General features: G+C 39.6%; 1 protein-coding gene across 1 annotated transcript in view; it reads left to right on the top strand.

The window, feature by feature from the left end:
- The window catches only part of hspa4l (heat shock protein 4 like), a 78,994-nt gene extending 57,033 nt beyond the window's left edge, over positions 1-21,961 (top strand). The window contains exons 12-19 of the mRNA XM_078539664.1: positions 2,611-2,819; positions 10,183-10,260; positions 10,366-10,503; positions 11,337-11,462; positions 13,840-13,947; positions 15,001-15,120; positions 19,700-19,861; positions 21,606-21,961. Of these exons, the coding sequence (XP_078395790.1) occupies positions 2,611-2,819; positions 10,183-10,260; positions 10,366-10,503; positions 11,337-11,462; positions 13,840-13,947; positions 15,001-15,120; positions 19,700-19,861; positions 21,606-21,806 (1,142 nt within the window). The 3' untranslated portion in view covers positions 21,807-21,961. The remainder of the gene's footprint in view (positions 1-2,610; positions 2,820-10,182; positions 10,261-10,365; positions 10,504-11,336; positions 11,463-13,839; positions 13,948-15,000; positions 15,121-19,699; positions 19,862-21,605) is intronic.
- The last annotated feature ends 406 nt before the right edge of the window (positions 21,962-22,367 follow it).

Raw genomic sequence — 22,367 nt, 5'->3', positions numbered from 1 at the left:
AGTACAGTGACAACACTGGGATCTACCCAGCAATGTGGAAAATTGTTGAGGTATGTCCTGTCCACAAAGGACAACGAACCTAGCCAATAACTGCCCCAGTCTACTTGATCGCCAGCAAAGTGGTGGAAAGTGTTGTCAACAGTGCTATCAAGTGACACTTATTCAGCAATAACCTGCTCACTGATGCTCAGTTGTGTTCACCAGGGTCACTCAGCTCCTGACCTCATTACAGCTTTGCGCCAAACAGGAACAAAAGAGCTGAATTCCAGAGGTGAAGTGAGTGTGATTGCCCTTGACACCAAGGCTGCATTTGACAGTGTGGGGTATCAAGGAACCCTAGCAAAACTGAAGTCAGTGGAAATCGGGGAAAACTCTCCGCTGGTTAGGGGTCATACCTAGCACAGAGTAAGATGTTTGTGGTAGTTGGAGGTCAATCAGTTCAACCCCAGGATGTCGCTGCAGGAGTTTCTCGATGTAGTATCCTCAGCCCAACCATCTTCAGCTGCTTCATCAATGATCTTCCCTTCATCATAAGGTCAGAAGTGGGGATGATTGTGCAGTCGTCAGCTTATTCAGCACCATTCGCGACTGCTCAGATACTGAAGCAGTCCATGTCCTTTTGCAGCAAGACCTGGACAACATTCAGGCTTGTAAGTGGCAAGTAACATTTGCACCACACAAGTGCCAGGCAATGACCATCTCCCCATGACATTCAATGACATTACCATCACTCAGTCCCCCACTGTTAACATCCTAGGGGTTACCATTGACCAGAAACTGAACTGGACCAGCCATATAAATACTGTGGCTACAAGAACAGGTCAGAGGCTGGGAATTCTGTGGTGAGTAATTGCTTACAGGATCCGGGTGTCGCTGGCTAGACCAGCATTTATTGCTCATCCTGGATGGCCTTCGAGGCAGTGGTGAGCTGCCTTCTTGAACCTCTGCAGATCATGTGTTGTAGGAACACCCACAGTGCTGTTCAGGAGTTCCTGGATTTTGACCCAACAACAGTGAAGGAACAGTAATATAATTCCAAGTCAAGATGGTGTGTGGCTTGGAGGGGAACTTGCAGATGGTGGTATTCCCTCCTGACTCAGGATTTGCTGCCTGACCACCATTTGCAAGGCACAAGTCAGGAGTGTGATGGGATACTCTCCACTTGGCTGGATGAGTGCAGCTCCGACAACACTTGAGAAGCTCGATTACCTCCCAGGAAAAAGCAACTGCTTGATTGGCACCCCATCCACCACCTTAAACTTTCACTCCCTCCACCACAGACACACAGTGGCAGCAGTGCAGACCATCTACAAGATGCATTGCAGCAATTCGTGGCTCCTGCAACAGCACGTTCCAAACTTAGAACCTCTACCACCTAGAAGGATAAGGGCAGCAGGTACATAGGAACACCACCACGTGCATGTTCCCCTGCAAGCCACACACCATCCTGACTTAGTTATCACTGTTCCTTCAATGTTGTTGGGTCAAAATCCAGGAACTCCCTCCCTAACAGCACTGTGGGTGTTTCTACAACACATGGAGTGTAATGGTTCAAGAAGGCAGCTCACCACCACCACGAGAGCCATTTGGGATGGGCAATAAATGCTGGTCTAGCCAGCGACACCTGCATCCCATGAACAAATAAATTTTAAAAAACTAATGTACCTGAATGGTTGAAGCAATAAACATTAGTGCCTCTGCAGCAAATGGGAGCCATGCAAAATCATGTTGTGATATTTCTCAATGAAGAAATAATATTTTAGCTGCAGTCTTTTGACAAAGATGAGTATTTTAAGGGAAATTATTTACCTTTTTTCCACCAGTCCCATCATCTATATGAAGTAATTAGTCTTCTAAATAAGGTATTTTTCCACAGCCACTGAGTACCCTGCAGTAGCATGATGATTTTTCATGTATAGTCATAGACAGTAAATGCTAGTGGGCTGTTTGACCACAAAAACGTCATAGTTGAATCCAAACAAACCTGTCCTTAATTGGCCTCTACAAACATGCCCTTCCAGCAGGGGTCACTGGATCAAGATGAGGATTGCAAAACTTTTTTTTATTTCTTCCTTACCCAAACACTGCACTGCAGCTAACCTTGGATTCCCCCACCTCAACTACCACTTTAGCTAGCATCAGTTAGTCAGCACAGAGTAAAAATTAAACCTAGAACTTTCCTGGTTTGTAATCCTTGGGTGCTTATCAGCTCTCAATCAGCTGACAGTTTGTATTACATAAAAGTTCTAGCCTGGATTCCTACTATTGATTTCGATATTATTAGTCATCTCCATGTACAGGAAGCTTGAACTTCTCTCAAAGATTATGGATTAACAATACTTATTGAGGTATTTAACAAATAAAACACATTCAAATATTGCAAATAACTGGTATCGCACCATTTTTGCATAGCTGTTAGAGGCTGTTGTTTCATTTTATATGGCTATATTTGTACTGTAGCCATTTGTAACTTTTCCAAATTGTCAATGAATGCCTTATGGTTTTCAGCCAATTCTGGGACAAATATTTTGGAGAATGAAAATGGATTATTCAATAAATAACCTCTGTAGTGCTTTATTTAATTAAAATACAACTTGTGTTTTGAATCAGGTCGGTTTACTATTCAAAATGTGGTTCCTCAAAATGATGGTGAAAGTTCAAAAATCAAAGTCAAAGTTAGAGTCAATATCCATAGTATTTTCAATGTGTCCAGTGCATCACTGATTGAGAAACCGAGACCAGAGATTGGTCAGGAAGATGTTCCAATGGAAACAGGCCACTCATCTCGGGGCACAGCAAATGCAAAAATGGATGATCAGGTATAGTATACAAAATAGTTGATATGTCAAGGCCAAAGGTGTATCTTTTTTGAAGCTTTATAAACTTTCCAAATTCTGAGGCACTCTTTGCTGTCATTTTGGTGTTTTGTTCCCTGGAATCTCTCGATCAAGTAGAAACCCATTTAAACAAATTGTTGCAGTGACCCTTGCACTTTTTTGGTGTTACATACTTTAAAGTTAAAATTATCTGCACTAATAGGTTACTCAGTCTCACTTGAATATCTGTCTCTTTCTCTAGGTTATGCCTCAGTTACTTCCCAAATATTTGGCAGCAGCATATTCCCAATAGGGGGGTATCATAGCAAACTTGATTTGGTTCTGCTGTCATCATCTGATGCGCAAGTTCAGCTCTAGTACAGATCGCTTGGATAGTGATGGGCTGTATTTTCCTCCTTTTCCCTAATTCAGAAGCATTGAAGCCAATTGTGCCCCTACTTCCAACCACAGCACAGACCAGGAGAATGGACATAGTCTCCAGTTCTAAGCTGATGCATTTGGATATCTATTGTAGTATATTGTGCATGAAACAATAGCAACATGTTTGAACAATTGTTGGGGCTGCAGGCCGACAAATCCCCAGGTCTAGGGGGATTTCACCCTAAGGTCTTGAAAGAAGTGGCTAGTGAGATAGTTGATGCACTGATTTTAATTTTCCAAAATTCCCTAGATTCGGGGAAGGTTCCATTAGTTTAGAAAATAGCAAATATAACTCCTTTATTCAAAAAGGGAGGGAGACAGAAAGAAGGAACCTATAGGCCAGTTAGCCTAACATCTGTCATAGGGAAAATGTTAGAAGCTATTATTAAAGTTTTTATAGCAGGGCACTTCAAAAAATTTAAGGCAATCAAGCAGAGTCAACATGGTTTTGTAAAAGGGAAATCATGTTTAACCAGGTTTTTGGAGTTCTTTGAAGGAGTCACATGTGCTGTGGATAAAGGGAAACCAGTGGATGTACTGTACTTTGATTCCCAGAAGTCATTTGATAAAGTTCCACATCAAAGGTTATTGCAGAAATAAAAGTTCGATGTAGGGGGTAACATATTGGCATGGATAGAAGATTGGCTCGCTAACAGGAAGCAGAGAGTTGGCATAAATGGGTCATTTTCTGGTTGGCAGGATGTGATGAGTGGTGTGCCACAGGGATCAGTGCTGGGGCCTCAACTTCTTACAATTTATATAAATGACTTGGATGAAGGGGCTGAAGGAATGGTGGTTAAATTTGCTGATGACGCAAAGATAGGTAGGAAAGTAAATTGCGAAGACAATGTAAATGAGTAGGCAACGTTCTAGAAAATGGAGTATAATGTGAAATTATTCATTTTGGCAGGAAGAATAAAAAAGATTATCTAAATGGTGAGAGATTGCAGAGCTCTGAGATTCAGTGGGATTTGGGTGTCCTAGTGCATGAATCACTAAAGGTTAGTATGCAGGTGCAGCAGGTAATTAGGAAAGCTAATAGAATGTTATCATTTGTTGTGAGGGGAATTGATTACAAAAGTAGGGAGGTTATGCTTCAGTTGGACAGGGCATTGACCACATCTGGAGTATCGTGTACAGTACTAGTCTCCTTATTTAAAGAAAGATGTAACTGCGTTAGAAGCAGCTCAGAGAAGGTTTACTAGACTAATACCAGAAATGGACGGGTTATCGTATGAGAAAAGGCTGGACGTGTTAGGCTTGTATTCACTGGAGTTTAGGAGAGTAAGAGGCAACTTGATTGAAACCTTTAAGATCCTGTGGGGTCTTGACGGTGCATGTGGAGAGGATGTTTCCTCTTGTGGGAGAATCTAGAACTAGGGGTTACTGTTTAAAAATAGGGGGCCACTCATTTAAGACAGATGAGAAATTTATTCTGAGGGTTCTGAGTCTTTGGAACTCATCCTCAAAAGGCAGTGGAAGAGAGTCTTTGAATATTTCTAAGGCAGAGCTAAATAGATTCTTGATTAACAAGGGGGTGAATGGTTATCAGGGATAAGTAGGAATGTGAGGTTGAAACTCTTTTCGAGTTATCAACAGTCACAGATTGCAACTCTTTCGAGTACAATCACAGTTCTTGGTTTCCGGGAGTGGGACATGAACCCACAACCCTCTGATTCAAAGGCGAGGGTGCTATGAACTGAGCCACAGCTGACACCTCCGAATGTGAGGTTGAAGTTGCACTCAGATCAGCCATGATCTTATTGAATGGCGGAGCAGGATTAACGGGCCGAGTGGCCTACTCCTGCTCCTAATTCGTACGTACATAAGTTTTGAAGAACCAATCTTATTTTAGTAAATTTGTTGCAACAACTGTTATATAAAAACACAGCATTTTCTGGAGAAATTAACCTGCAAGATGGCTAGTTTCATGTTTTGATTTTTCTGCTTATTTATTTTGAGTATTGTGCTAACTTTTATTAAAATTTCCAATAACTTTGTTTCCTCTTTTGCTGTATGCCAGCCTTGCTGTTTGCTAATAGATGACATCTTTAGTTCGGAGGAGGTTTGTGTTGATCATATAACATTGAAGCTTGATTTTTCTTAGTTACTGTCTTTGCCTAAACTGTACAATTAAAATATTCTAAGCATTTTAGCAGTTTAACACTAATAAGTCTCAGATTTAATGTAATAACCTCATTCTGCTATGGTATTGCCACTTCCAGTAACACTAATCCATTGGAGAATGAACATATTTGTGCCATAAACCTAATCCATAACTGATTTTGATTAATTGTTTGTAGGATTTTGCTGTGTGCGCAAATTGGCTACTGTGTTTCATCGGAACAGGAGTAGGCCTTTCAGCACCTTGAGCCTATTAAAATAGATCATGCCTGATCTGTATCTCAACACCATTTACCCACCTTGGTTCCATAATCCCTTAATGACCTTGCCAGACGTACATTCTTTCAATCTCATTCTCAAAAATTGACCCAGCCTCAGCAGCTTTTTGGGAGAAAGAGTTCCAGATTTCCACTACCCTTTGTGCCTTCTGATACCACCCCTGAATGGCCTTTGTCTAATTTTAAGGTTATATCTCCTTGATCTGGACTTTCCATGGGAGGAAATAGTTTTTTTTATGTCCCCCTCTAGCCTATCAAATCATTCAATCCTTTTAAACACCTCTATTGGAGCACCCCTCCCCTTTTCTATGCTCAAGGGAACACAAGCCTTGTCTATGCAACCTGTCTTCATATTTCAATCCAGTTTAGCCCTGGTAGAATTAGGTACAGTGCCTAGAACTGATCAAATTCTCCAGAAGCAGTCTAAACAGCTTTATACAACTGTAACACAACTTCCACCCTTTTACATTCCAGTACTCTTGAGATTATGGCCAACATTTCATTAGCTTTTTAAATTCTATTTAACTGCCCACTTTCCTAATTGCTTGCTGTACCTGCATGCTAGCCTTTTGTGATTCATACACTAGGACACCCAGATCCCTCTGAATCTCAGAGCTCTGCAATCTCTCACCAGTTAGATCATCTTTTTTATTCTTTCTGCTAAAATGAACAATTTCACATTTGCCCACATTATACTCCATTTGACAGATATCTGCCCACTCACCTAACCTATCTATGTCACTTTGTAGCCCCCTTATGTCCTCTTCTTAGCGTCGTCAACAAACTTAGCAACCATTCCTTTGGTCCCTTCATCTGTCATTTATGACAGTAATTTCTGTACGTGTATCCCTCTTCTCTTCAGTTCCTAGCTTCTTGCTATTTAGATAATGCTCTGATCTTTACTTCTTGGATCCAAAGTGGGTGACCTCACACTTTCCTATCTTGAACTCCCATCTGCCTCAATTTTGCCCACTCTCTACACAATCACTGAATTGTTACAGCGCAGAAGGAGGCCATTTGGCCCATGTCTGCACCAGCTCTCCGAATGAGCAACTCACTTGGTACCATTCCCCTTTCTCTCTCTCCCTCCCCCCACAGGCCATAACTCTGCACATTCTTCCTTTTCAGATAACAGTCTAATTCACTTTTGAATGCTTCATTTGACCCTGCCTCCTCCATACTGTCAGGCAGTGCACTGCAAACCCTAACCACTTGCTTTAAAAAAAGTTCCTCCTCATATATCACTTTTGCTGCTTTTATTAATTTCTTTAAATCTGTGCCCTCCCACTCTCGAATCTTCTTTCAGTTTCTCCTATCTAATCTGCCCAGACCCCTCATGATTTTGAATATTGCTATCAAATTTCCTCTCAACCTTTTCTCTAAGGAAAACAGTGCTAACTTCTCCAGTCTATCTTCATAACTGAAGTTCCTTATCCCTAGAACCTTTCTCGTGAGTCTTCTCTGCTTCCATTCCAATTCCTTCATATCCTTTTAAATCCTAAACTTATCAATATCCATTTGTAACTTCTAGTACCCATCTATGTTAGTTATTGTACCATGTAACTTGGTGTTGTCAGCAAGCTTGGATATACAGCTGCCTTTCTGCTTCATTTCTATCACTTATAAAGCAAGATACCTAGGAGATATCACTGGTCATATCTCAATTTCAGTACATACCCACCATTATCTCTACTCTGTACTTCTTAACCAATTCCCTACCCTTGAATAGGAACATATGAATTAGGAGCAAGAGTAGGCCACTCAAGCCTGCTGCACCATTCAAAAGATCATGGCTGATCTGATTGTAACCTCAACCCCACATTCCTACCTACTGCTGATAACCTGTCACCTTCTTGTTAATCAAGAATCTATCTAGCTCTGCCTTGAAAATATTCAAAGACTCTGCTTCCACACCTTTTAAGGAAGAGAGTTCCAAAGACTCACGACCCTCAGAAAAAATTTCTCCTCATCTCTGTTTTAAATGAGCGACCTCTTATTTTAAAACAGTGACCACTGATTTTAGATTCTCCCGCAAGAGGAAACATCCTCTCCGCATCCACCCTGTCAAGACCCCTCAGGATTTTAAAAGTTTCAATCAAATCACCTCTTACTCTTCTAAATTCCAGTGGATACAAGCCTAACCTGTCCAACCTTTCCTCATAAGACAACCTGCTGATTCCTGGCCTTAGTCTAGTAAACCTTCTCTGAACTGCCTCTAATGCGTTTGCATATTTCCTTAAATAAGGAGACTAGTACTGCACACAATACTCCAGATGTGGTCTCACCGGTGCCCTGTACAATTGAAGCATAACCTCCCTACTTTTGTAATCAATTCCCCTTTCAGTAAATGATAACATTCGATTAACTTTCCTAATTACTTGCTGTACCTGCATACTAGCCTTTTGTGATTCATACACTAGGACACCCAGATCCCTCTGAATCTCAGAGCTCTACAATCTCTCACCATTTAGATCATTTTTATTCTTCCTGCTAAAATGAACAATTTCACATTTGCTCACATTATACTCCATTTGACAGATTTCTGCCCACTCACCTAACCTATCTATGTCACTTTGTAGCCCCCTTATGTCCTCTTCTTAGTGTCGTCAGCAAATTTAGCAACCATTCCTTTGGTCCCTTCATCCATGTCATTTATATAAATTGTAAAAAATTTAAGCCCCAGTACTGATCCCCATGGCACGCCACACGTCACATCAACCTTGTCTAAAGGTTACCCCCGATTCAGTGTGCTTCCCCTTTTTTCTAACAAATCTCTTGTGCGGCACCTTATTGAATGCCTTCTGGCATAACTACACTTGGAAGCACTCTATATCCTGAGTTCGTAAAAGGTGTTTCATAAAAGTAAATTCATTGTCAGGTGATGTAATTAATTCACATCTAATTACGATTTTTAAAAAATGTTATTGGAAAGGTTAAAATGAGGATGACTCAGTAGTTGGTAGAGCAGGCGATGCCGTTTTGCCTTTGAACTTATAGGTCGAGATTTCAAACCTGATTCTCCAAATGGAAAAGTTGGTAACAAGATGCCTGGTACTCCATCTCTTGAGGCAGAGAAAGCTATTCTGACATTGATCAAATACCTATCCAGCACTCAAATATGATGGAATTGGGAGCCAAACCATCTTGGCTGAAGGTGGACAATCTGGAGGGAACGAGGAAGTGCATCAGGGAATCAGAAATAGAAGTATAAAGAAGATTGACTCATTTTGATTGACCAGTGGTTTCATAAGAATAACTAGCTGATATCATATGGGTACTGTTTCCTGATACCAACAGTTATCGAGGTCTAGGAATTCTTGTTTTGTCTATATATGCAACAAACATTTTAGAGCATATCTCTTATTCAATTGGTTAAGTCATTTACTTTTGAAACGAGCCAGTCTTTTCTTGAACTCCCTTATAGTTCAGTTGCCTCAGAGTAGTTTGAAAATGGTTTTATGTGCAGTATGGTATCTGCCACATGATCAGATGTCCTCTGAACCAATTAGAAGTTAAAATAATCTTCCTTCTCTAAATTGAAACTATTAGGAGATTGTAACTGTTAATACTTTTAACAACATTAATTAGTTTAATCGTTAAGGCTCTGGCAGCTACCATGCTTATTCAGTGGTCCCATCTGTGTTTGACTTGCTTGCTGATACTATCATGTCTCTTACATTGATATTCAAATTCAGGGTTTTTTTCTGCTTGAATGGGATTTTAAAACCAATTATTAACTAAAGGAAACACACTTTGCAAGTTTCACAATGGCCGGAAATATTGTAAAATTCGAAGAAAAAAATTAGAAATAGCATAGAAAAGATTAGATAGTGAGCAATAGAAGTTGGAAAGTAAGAAATGGCGAAGGAAGTATTTCTAAGATATTCTCACAATTGTGTAGTCTGATTGCAATAGCATTTTTAGTACATAAGCTGAAATTTGCAAAGTAAGGATTGTGAGCACTTAATTCATTTTAAATTATCTGTGCTTATTTCACATTCAATCTTTGCTAAAAAAAAACTTTACCCCATTAGAATTTGAAGAGGGATAAAAAGGCAGTATTCTAATCCACAGTTCTATTTAGCCGCCTTTTGAATTTGTTGCACATTTTAACATGAAACTAAAACATACAGTTCAGTTAATAAACCATTTTAGGAAACAAAATAGGCACTTGCAGGATCATTTAAATTGGTTTAATCCAAATTAAAAATTTCTGACGATCATAGTGCGTGCCTTCTATTCCTTGTCTTTGCATTTAAAATTTATCCAAGAATTTTTAAAAAATAAATTGAGATTCATATTTAGGTATTATAGTTCATGTTAGGTGATAACATTGACATCTTATTTTTCAAATTATATTTATTTGTACTGGCTTCCAGAAATGAAAAGTTCGTCCCTTCACCGGAGGGACCTTTTTACCAATGTACTCAAAACCATTGAAACATTGGTACAGATATACCTGTGTATATGCAGTACTTCATTTTGCCGTATCAATAAAAAAATGATACGTTTTCGTTTTTAAGGGCAATATGCAAGTTGATCAGGAGGAAGTACATTCACAGCAAAAAGACCAATCTGAAGAGCAGAATGAAGTTTCTCAGGTATTGAGCATTGATACTGGATTAAAGAAAAGTTGGCAAAGCCATATATTTTACCAAAAAAGCTTCAGTTTGAGATTTGTATTTCATAACTTTAATACTCTACAGAATGATCCAGCTGCAGAAAATAAAGACGACAATAGCACAAAACCCAAAATAAAAGTGAAAAGTGTGGATTTGGTAATCCAAAGTGATCTGCCCCAACATCTTGCTCAGGACCTTCTCAACAACTATGTTGAAATTGAGGTACGTGCCCTGTCAAGTGTTTCACCATCATTAAGAAGAAATGGATTATCCAGATTCCTACATTAACCCTTTTACTACTTAATACTTGTTGAATGTGGGTTATAAGATGATGGTCTGGTACTTTTTTAAATTTGTTCTCTGGCTGTAGATAGATCATCTTCTAATCTCCATCCTCAAAGGTTGATGGAGTATCTTGAACTGCTGCAGGTTAAATGAAACTAAGTGTGTTGGACCAGTTCAGAAGATAACTGTGTCAACCATGTTAATGTAGGATTGGAGTCACATAAAAACAGTAAGAATAACAGCTTTCTTCCATTAGGGATAGTTGTGAACTAGTTTGGGTTTTATGACAATCTTGACAGTTTCATGTTCACTCTGGCTCAGTACTGCTGGCCCCAACGCAAAGGCAGGCACATACAGCGAGGGGTGTGGAGGGGAGAGGAGCATGTGCTGGGAGAGAGGGGGTAAAGGGGGGGTGGGGGAGTGGTCAAGGAGTGTGCACCCCAAGAGAGAGGCGACACAGGCCAGGGGGTGGAGTTGGAGGAATGCATGTGATTGGAGTGATGGGGTGGGGGGGAACGAGAGAGTATCGCAGTAATTAGTTTTGTCTTTGGAAGTGGTAGACGGGCAAACTGTACGCAGGTTTGTACTAGCCAGTGAATGTAGAGAAAGCAGTCCAGCCTTTTATTTTTTTGACTAGGGTTTTATGTAAACACAGTACCAGTAAAATGACTTGCTTGACATTTAGGGGAACAGTTTTGTACAGGATGTGATTTTTGGTACTAGTTTAAGAATAAAGGTATGAATCTTAACGTCTTGTTTTATTTCTCCAGGGGAAAATGATTATGCAGGACAAGCTGGAAAAAGAGAGAAATGATGCCAAAAATGCTGTAGAAGAATATGTGTATGAGATCAGAGACCAGTTGTGTGGAATTTATGAAAAATTCATCAGTGAGGCAGTAAGTAGTTTATTCCATCAGCTGGTCAGTAAGTTAATGTGCAGCATTGGTGCACCAGAGTGGCAAGAATGGTTCATATGTTATTTTACATAAAGCTGATCTTGGCCTGGCAAATGAGCTGAAGAATAGTCTGTCAATCCTTCAAGTATGCATACGAGTGGCCTCCGGGAAATACTAGCAGATATCTGGGAATGGTTTGCCTTTTTGGTTTCTCTATAGTGTGATAAGGTGGTAACCTAAATCAAAGGACAGAATTAAAATGCAAAATCTTTTGCATAAATTCATACAGAACTGGATTTTTTTCTTCCTGACAATTCCCTGCTTCCGTGCTGAAGGTATTATTTCTTTCCTCAGAGCAGTTTCCAAAAAATAAATAACAGCATCCTTCTGTTTCTCATTCAAGTAGTCATTATTGTAATGCAAGAGTCAAATTAATTTTTTCCTTGCATGACATTCAGACTTCCACTCGCAGCATAGATTATTGGATAGTGATTAAGCAGGAAGTGAACCACCTTTTCACCATCCCAGCCAGAGACCACTGAAGTCTGCTAACTTAGTACTTATTGGGGAGTAAATCTGAGGTTTCCTAGCCTGTTGCTTTCTTCTTGCTTGGTAAAATCACTGAGCCACAAGGGTAGCTCAACTGGCTTTCTAAATGTTCTTGTGATTGTGGTAGTTGGAGGTATTACTAGATATTGTGGAATTGTAAAATCAACATAGCTTGTAATTTCCCACATAGGAGTTCTTTACTTCATACAGGATGGCACTAAGCAGACATGCCACTTTACTGGAGGTTTTGATGTCCGAGGTGGGAAATGAATATCATTCTGGTGCAATATAGGTGGTGCTTTTCTAAAACTGCTGAAAAGCATGTTACAAGAGAAAATCTGCTTTAGCTAATACTGTAACAGGTAGATGGTACAAATGCAAAAGGAGAAAAAGTCTATACTTCCATTCCAGGACAATACTTCCTGCAAGTATAACATTTAAGTATTTGTTCTTTCCACCCCAAAAGTCTGTTACTAAAGATCATACATTTAGATTGTTTTGTTTTGAAATTGCTTTTGTTGATTGCATTCAGGGGATCTGCTAATTCTTAAGTTTATTGTCCATTAAGCTCAGTGATAATATTCTTGCCTCCCTCTGTTTTGGCTATGTTAGTTGAGGGATAAATTTTAGCAGGACACAGAACTTTAGTTGTGGGCTCAAGTCTCACTGTAATTGCATAACCAGTGCTGTGCTGAAGAGGTGACATCTTTTGGATAAAGTCCTGACATCTCCTACTAATATTTTAGTCACCATTTGAATCTTTTGCACAATTATTTTTTTTCATTATACCTCTGAAGTGCTTTTGGATGTTTTTCTACGCTGAAGGTGCAATTTAAATGCAAGTTGGTTATTGTACACCTCTCATGGATATAATATTCCTTGGCACTATTGGAAGATGGGCAGGAAAGTTCTGGCCTGCTAAAATTTATCCTTCAACCAACACAGCCAAAACAGAGGGAGGACTGGTTGGTGACCTTAAATGCTGTCTTTGATACTTGGCTGTGTGCAAATTGGCTGCCACATTTGCATACATTATGGTGATTTAATTTTACTAGTAATCCATTGGTTTGTGATATCCTGAGAATGTACAACACTTTGTGGATGTTGCACTTGTAGCTCCAGCCCTATTAGAGGTGGTAAAAATGATTCCTAAAATTATGCCTGTGGTTTCATTCAATGTACAACCTTTCTATATATGTCCCTGCATATGAGGAATAGTACAGAAATGCAAATTGTAGAATTCATCAGTGAAAAAAATTTTCAACATAGAAAGTTCTAAAGATATTCTACCTACTGAATATGGGGATGAATTTGGAATAAAATGAGGTGAAAAATAGCTGAAGTATATATCCTATATGTTTTTAAATGTAACACTTCTGTCTTTGAGTAATGTCAAAGAATGTCACATATTCCTTGAAGTGTAGTGAGTGCTATGCAAGATATAAGTTGATATGAGAAAGTTAAAGTCAATGTTACCAGCATTCTATATATCTAATATAGATGTTATGCAAGAGCCTGATAGTTATGTAAAGTGGTTTAATGAAAGAAAGAACTTGCATTTTCTAGCACCTTTCCCAACCTCATGACTTCTAAACAGCACTTCTGAAATGTAGTCATCTGTTGCAGTGCACAGCAAGGCTCTACAGATAGCAATGAAACAAAAAATGACCAGATCATCAGTATTTAATGCTGGTTGGGGGATAAATGTTAACCACTACACCAGGAGAGCTTTCATGAATCATAATGTTCATTTGTAATTTCATGCCATTGCTATATTGGGGCACCTAACGCAAAATATCATTAAGTTCAATGCATCTTTCCCTTTCAGGACAAAAAAAAGTTCACATTGTTGTTGGAAGAAACAGAAAACTGGTTGTATGAAGATGGAGAGGACCAGCCTAAACAAATATATCTTGATAAACTGAATGACCTAAAGGTACAGCTACTGACCCTCCATACAAAGTATTTCTGATAATGCTTGTAAGTTGTTCACAATGGTTCTTGATTAAACAAACCACAACTCAAACTTGTCTAATTTTGTGTATTGGTAATTATATAGAGGTCAGCATCCATGGTATCCGAAATTTCGTGGATGCTATAGTACTTTCATGTTTATCTACTTGTCACATGCTCACCTCATCAGTGACAGTTGATAAGTGGCATATTCCTGGAGCACTGTCAATGGTAATCAATTTTCTGCCTGGGAGGACGTGGGAAATGTTCTCTTTCTAATGTCTGTTCCCCTGCACAGAATGGCTTTAGACTGGCAGTTGAACAGATCTGTGGCTGCTCCCAATGTACAGCATCACAATATTACCTCTGAGGTTTAGAAATGGAAAAGTTCACATTGATGTAATATGAGATATTGCTTTAAAGTTGAAAGTAAGGTGCATTTTTGACCATTGAAAACATTTTGCTACACTGGACACACTATTCATGATAATGCTGCTCACTCGGTTCTAAAAAGCATGCTTTTCCTCAGCAATGATATTTGTAGCCTTAACCAAAGATTCATCCGAGATAGTTTATTAGTTTGGAGAACTTTTAATTACTTGTGTGAAAATCTGTTGTATTGTATCTACTCTACATATATCTATTGAAGATCTAATGCCAACTTCACTTTCTATTTAAAGAAAGCATTTTGGATTCAGGTTACAATTACTTCAAAGTCAGAGATTTATTTAGTGCTCCACGAGAAAATGATTGCTTGTGACACTGAGGAAGACGTATGGAATTTCTTGTAGTGAAAAGACTGAAGGCACAGAGGAAGAGATATAGGGTGGGTAAGGAAAAATAACAATGTGCAGGAATGGTTTACTTGAAGATTTCCTAAATAAGGTGACATGGTGTGAGGCCATGTAGGGTGTCAAAAGAGGGCAGGGATTTTATGTTGATTTTGTTTGTGCAACTGAGCCAATGAAGCTGGATGAGGTCAGGTATGATTAATGGGCCCCCTTCAGAGAATAAAAGCTGGATTCCTTTTCCGTAGAAACTTGGTCAGCCAGTTCAGAACCGATACAAGGAGCATGAGGAGAGACCAAAAGCATTTGATGAGCTGGGTAAAAAGATTCAGCTTTTCATGAAGACTGTAGAAGCATATAAAAATAAGGTAAGGACTATGTTCAAGTGATATTTTGTCCTAAATATGCCACTAACAATTTTTATTTATAAATAAAACATTGGAGGAGAATATTGCATTTTGCCTTGCAAGATTCTCACCAAATGTAGAAATAGTTAGAGGTTCAAAATTCCTTGGATGACTTGGTAAAAGGAGATGAACTTTCCTTGTTAAGTCTAGCAGACCGAAAATGCATTTATGGATCCAATTTCTGCAAGTAAAAACACCACCAGGACCGGTAACATTGTGGTTTTCATTGGACCAGTAATTCCGAGGCATGGACTAATGGTTTGGAGACATTAGGCAATTCCCACCATGGTAACTGGGGGAAACTTAAATTCCGTTATGAAATAAACTTGAAATCAGTAATGGTGACCATGTAACTACCAGATTTTCCTAAAAACAAACCCATATGATTCACTAATATCCTTTAGGGAATGTAATCTGATGTCCTTACCCAGACTTGCCTATATGATACCCTAGACTCATAGCAAAGTCCTTGTCTCTTAATTGCCCTCTGAAATGACCTAATAAGCCAATCCTTTACACCTTGTGTAGTGTTTTCGTATAAGAAAACTGGATGGACCACCTGACGTCAACCTGGACATCAAATTTGGACATGACAAAGACGCACAAGGTCCAGTCAACCCTGCAAAGTCCTCCCCACTGACATTTAGAAACTTGGGCCAAAATTGGAAGAGCTGTATCAGACTAGTCAAGCAACAGGCAGACAGTTAAACTCAAGATTTGTACCTTTCAGCAAACTTCACCAACTGCTCCATCATCATCCCTGATTTTGTCCTATCTTGCTGGCAAGACAGATCCACCAAAGGTGGTGGAACAGTGGTATGCAGTTGGGAAGGAGTGGCCCTGGGAGTCTCAACTTTGACTCCAGACCTGATGAAGTCTTATGACATCAGGTTAAACATAGACAAGGATGGTAATGAAACCTTCTACTAATTACCACCTACTGCCCTTCCTCAGCTGATGAATCTGCATTTTTTCATTTGAAATACCACAAGGAAGAAACAGCAAGGGCACAGAAAGGATTCTGGGTGGAGACTTCAATGTCCATCACCAAAAGTGGTCTGGTTGCATCACTACTGGCCAAGTCCTGATGGGCATAGCTTTCAGGCTTACAGCAGATGTTGAGAACACCAACATGAAGGAAAAACGTATTTGGCCTTGTCCCCTCGATTCTACCTGTTCCAAATGCATTTGTCCATGGCAGTCTATTGATAGGAGTTAGCACTGCATTCTCCATGCGAAGATGCAGTCCCACCTTTACACTGAAGATACCTTCCACTGTGTTTTGCACTACCACAATGCTAAATTGGATAGATTCAGAAATATTTAGAAGCTCAAAACAGTACCTCCGTGAGGCACCATTTATCATCAGCAACAACAGACTTGTATTACATCAAATCTTTGATCTCACTTTACCAATGCCTTCAAGCAAGGGATCCAATGTGAAATGTAGATTAGCATGCTGGGAGCAGCATGAGGTGTGCCTAATAATGAGATGCCCAGCTAATGAAGCTATAACACATGACTGCATGCATACTAGACAGTAGAAGTAGTCTGCTATATGCAGAGCTAAGTGTTCCCACAACCAATGGATGAGATCAAAGCTTTGCAGTCCTGCAACATGCAGATGTAAATGGTGATGCACAGTTAAACAGGGGGAAAAGAAGAGGTCATGAACATCCCATCCTCAATGATGGCAGACCCCAGCACTTGAGTACCAAGGACAAAAGGCTGAAGCACTTGCAACCTTCTTGGCCTGAAGTAACCAAGTGTATGATATAGCCTGGCTTACTCTGAAAAACCATTCTTCAACCAATGCAATTCACAATTATCAAAACAACTGAGCACAGTGGATATAGGAAAGGTGAAGGGCATTGACAACATCCTGACTTTAGTGCTGAAGGCTTGTGTTCCAAAGCTAGTCGCACCTCTAACCAAGCTATTCCAGTGCAGATACAGTGCTGGCATCCACCAACACTGGAGAAAGGCCCCTGTATGCCCAGTCCACAAAAAGCAGAACAAATCCAAACTGGGCAATTACTGTCCCATCAGCCCACTCAATCATCAAAGTGATGGAAGGTGCCATGGATAGTACTATCAAGTGGTATTTAATCACCAGTAACAACCAATAATGTTCAGTTTGGATTCTGCCAGGGTCACTTGGCCTCAGACTTCATTACAGCTTTGCTCTAAACATGGTCAAAACAGCTGTGTTACACAGGTGAGGTGAGAATGACTGCCCTTGACACCAAGGCAGCATTTCACCAAGTGTGGCATCAAGGAGCCCTAGTAGAATTGAAGTCAATGAAAATCAGGGGATAAACTCCACTGGTTAGAGTCATACCTAGCACAAAGGAAGATGGCTGCAGTTGTTGGTCAATCATCTCAGCCACAACATATTGCTATACGTAAAAGCAAAAAACTGCGGATGCTGGAAATCCAAAACAAAAATAAAAATACCTGGAAAAATTCGGCAGGTTTGGCAGCATCTGCGGAGAGGAACACAGTTAATGTTTCGAGTCCGTATGACTCTTCAACAGAACAGTTCTGTTGAAGAGTCATACGGACTCGAAACGTTAACTGTGTTCCTCTCCGCAGATGCTATCAGACCTGCTGAGTTTTTCCAGGTATTTTTATATTGCCATAGGTGTTCCTCAAACAAATGCCCTGAATCCAACATTAATGAGCTTATCAGGTCTGAAGTGAGGATGTTAAATGACTGCAGTGTGCAGTTCCATTTGCTATCCCTCAATGGCTGTGTACTCGCATGCAGCAAGTCCTGGACAACTAAAGTGGCAAGTAATATTCACATGGCACAAACACCAGGCAGTGATTATCTCCAAAAAGGCAGCCTAACCACCTCTCCTTGACATTCAATGGCATAACCATTGTCAAATCCCCTCAATCATTGATCAAACCTTAACTGTAATTAGCACAAATACTGTGACTACGAGGAGATCGGAGGTCAGAGGCTGAGAGTGACTCACCTTCAGACTCCCCAAAGCCTTCCTACCATTTTACAAGATGTAAGTCAGAAACAGCCTGGATCCCATCTACCCTTAAGCATTCACTTACACTGCCACCCAGGCACCATGGCTACAGTATGTACCATATACAACATGCATGACAGCAGCTTGGCAAGGTTTTTTCGATAGAACTTCCCAAACACTTGATCTGTGCCATCTACAAGGACAAGAATAGCAGGAGCATGGGAATGCCATCACCTTCAAGTTGCACATCAGCCTGATTTATCACAAATGTTCCTTCCTTTATTCCTCATTCAGAGTCCTGGAGCTGCCTCCCTAACAGCAATGGGCAAACCTGCACCATACAGACCACAGTGGTTCAAGAAGGTGACTCACCATCACCTCAGGCAATTGAGGATGGGCAACAAATGCTGGGCTTAATAATATTGCCCACATCTTGTAAATGAATTTTTTAAAGCCTCTGCAGAAAAGTGAAAATTTACACATTAGCAACATTAAGGAATCATTAAACATCACTCAAAGTACTTGTAAACTGTCACAAATCTGGCAACCTTGGGACCGAGCCCATGCCGGATTTGGGAACTTCCTAGTTTTTGGGTGGGAGAAAATCAGACATCTTAATTCAGTGAATGGGGACTTGAGGGGATTGGGTGGGAAAAGCAACTGATTTAATTGCAAAGCACTTTAGGTTATTGGCCACGTTGCTGCGGATATCAATTTACTTCTGAGCCATTGGAGTAAATGACTGTTTCATGCCTCTCCCACTTCCCTACATCAGTGCACTCTGTTTAAAATGAGAAAAGAGCAATCAGGCTGAAATGTTATAACACCCTGCAGTTGTAACTGAACTTTTTTTTTTAAGTAAGATTATACTGTACTCTTTAATAACTCTCTTTGAGCTAACTTGGGCCATCTGCAAGACCACAACCAGTGCCCATGGAGCTTAAAGGCTTTTGGGAATCCAGGTGCAATATTTGAATTTAGGCCTGTGGGCTTCCATTTGGGTGGCCTTAATGACATCAAAACTCAATATAGGTATCCTGTACTGTAGCAGGAACAGGCATATGTCCTAATCCCAAATATATAACAAAATATTCTACCTCATTGGATTCTGCAAGAGTCTTTTGCTCTTCCTGGGTGAGTTCAACTGTCTCTACCACATCAGCACTGGGTTGCATGAGGTCAAGGTTCGCTGCAGCGTGGGAAACATCAGGCGCGCAAAGTCGATCAGTACTCGGCAATTCCTTTAACTTTTCTAAGCTGGGTCAGGTGGGGTCAAGGTTCACTGGAATGCAGGGAGAAACAATGTCTGGACACCACTGGTTTTCGGGTAGCCAGACTTGAGGTACTCTACCTGTATAAGCCAAATATACTGTCATGGAAAATTTTTACAATGAGTAATGTTCCTAAGCAGCTGTGTATAACATTCTAGTGATAATTCAGCTGTTTTTATGCCTAATATTTGAATTATCTAGTAATTTGATTGAGTGGATTGTAATTCTAATATCCTGAAGCTGTCTATTTTTAGGGCATAACTATGCATCTTTTATGTTTAGGATGAAAACTATGAACATATCGATGCAGCAGAGATGGCAAAAGTTGAAAAAAGTGCCAGTAGTGCCATGGATTGGATGAACAGCAGAATGATTGCACAAAACAAGCAGATGCTATTCCAGGACCCTATTGTGAAGGCAGCTGAGATAAGGAATAAATTAAAGGTAAGCAGAAAGAAATAATCTACTTTTGACTCTAATCAAAATTGTCTTGAAACTACATTGGATCCCAAGTATTAGCAAGTTTGACTTTCCATAGAATCACGTATGTCTTATAGCTTAAGGGCACAGTTTGTCATCAAAAGAAGTGATCGTAATTTGTGTTTGTGTGATAAGTAAGGTTGGTCAGCTGCAGGTGCAAGTTGCTACATTGGATTATGATATTTTGGCAATCATGGAAGCTTGGCTGAAGCAAGGTGAAGTTTGGGATCCTAATATTTCAGGTTACAAAGTATTTAGGAAAGAAAAAGAATGGGAGTGGCAGATAATAATGCTCAAAAATAGTTGCAGCACTGAAAAAGGATGATGTCCTTCAGGGTTCAAAGATATTTGGAATAGTAGAGGAACTATTAATGCTGCCGGTTGTATACTATGGGCCACCATTTATTGGAAGGAAAGGAGTAATTGTCAGATGGAAAAACAGTAATGAAAAGAGATAGACTCAATTATTGGGAACATAACAGTTATCATGGGAAAAGGGGAGAAATTGACCAGTATGTTTCTGCCCCAATGAGGAAGGTAGCAGCACAGGATTTGGTTCCGGGAACTTAAGTTGACCGTTTGGGAAGAAGTGATCAAAATATCATTACATTTAGAGTGGTTCTGAAAAAGGACAAGGAGCAATCAAATGCGAAAAATACTCAAATGGAGGATGGCTAATTTTTATGTGAAAGAGGACCTGTATTACAAGCCAGACATCCATATCATGTACTTCTTTACTGGTTTCATATAACCTCTACATCTTCACCCATCCAGGACTTTTAGCTTTGGGAGGTGAAATTGAACAAAGTGTGAAGTTATGCATTTTGCTAGGGAGAAAATACAAACTAAATGGTACAATTTTAAATTAAGTGCAGAATTGAAGAGACTTAGAAGTGTATAGACGCAAACCTTTGAAACTGGTAGGACAAGTTAAGATGGCTGGTAAAGCGTACAGGATTTTCGACTTTATAGATGGGGACATAGAGTACAAACCACGGATTAAATGTTAAACATTTAAAAACACTGATTAGGTCTCGGGTGGAATATTGTGGCCAATTCTGGGCATTATGCTTTAGGAAGGATGTTAAGATCTTAGAGAGGGTGCAGAGGAGGTTTTCTGGAATGGAGCAGGGATTTATGTGAAGAGTAACAAAGCTTGGGTTACTCTCCTTAAAGCGAAAAAGGTTAAAGGGAGATTTAATAGGGATGTTCAAAATCATGAAAGGTTCTGATAGAATAAATGAGTTGAAAAGGTTTGCAGTGGCTGAGAGATCTGTAAATAGAGGATGCAATTTCAAGGTAATTTGCAAAGGAACTAAGAAATGAAAATATTTTTTGTACATTGAGTTATGATCTGGAATGCACTGACAGGGTGCTGGAAGCAAATTAAATGACAAGATTAAAAAGGTATTGAATAAATCCTTCAAAAGGGAAAATTGCAGGCTGTAGTCAGACTGGTTTTGGATAGCTCATTCGAAGAGCTGGCACAGGAACAATGGTCTGAGTAACATGCTGTATTCTATGATTTTGATTTGAGCTAAAATTTACAAAATGTTCTTTTAAAAAGACTTTGAAATTCATAAATGGTGTTTTCTAGGTACAGAAAATTAATAGCACAGTGAGAATCCATTAATTGCATCTGTCCTAATAACTGGATTTGAGGAGTTTTTAAAATGTTTTTAAATTCACCATTTACCCATTCATCTAGGAACTGGAGACAGCTTGTGACCCGATTGTTAACCAAACAAAGCCCAAAGTGGAACCACTTCCTGAAAAGGAGGAGAAAGCCAATGGACCATTTAATAGGGAAGGGATTGATCCAAAGTCTGAATCTAATGCTGCAGCTGGAGACAATACCAAACAGCAAAAGCCAGCAGAAAACCAGGGCACAGAAATGGAAGTGGATTGAATACAGCCTCTTTTATATATTTAAAAAAAAGTCCTTTGTGCCCATCATCCAAGACTACAGTTTCTGTTGTATGTCTAGCTTACGTGGCACATATTCAATTATTCTCAAATGTACCTAGTTCAGTGTCATTAGTATTAAAATGGTGGAAACAGGAATCCTGCAAAATTTGTTTGAATGTAGCAGTGCTGTTAGATGCAGATCTATATTCTACAATCTTTCTGGGAGTGTTTTTTTCTATCCAATTTACAAGCACTTGAACAATCACTAGCTTTTCTGTAACTCCATGCCTTAAATTATTTCTTCTTTGAATTGGCATCACATGATAGGTCATATACACAATATTAAGTGAAAAGTAACAGCTAAGAAAACTGTAGTGTTTGAACATAGCTGTTTTATTACAAAAACACCAGGGAGTGTTTTTTTGGGTCTACGGAATGAATTGTTTCATTTGATAACCTTCCCCTTCTAACCTTCTAACATGCAAGAATCTGTGCAATCAAGCATCCTTTTCATAGCGCTGGTGAATCATACCTTCCAGTAAACATATTTAAGTACATGTTT

This window comes from Cetorhinus maximus, chromosome 1 (genome assembly GCF_964194155.1).
Source record: "Cetorhinus maximus chromosome 1, sCetMax3.hap1.1, whole genome shotgun sequence".
NCBI lineage: Eukaryota > Metazoa > Chordata > Chondrichthyes > Lamniformes > Cetorhinidae > Cetorhinus > Cetorhinus maximus.
Note: the sequence above shows the minus strand (reverse complement) of the source record. Positions and strands in the feature narration are given on the sequence as shown.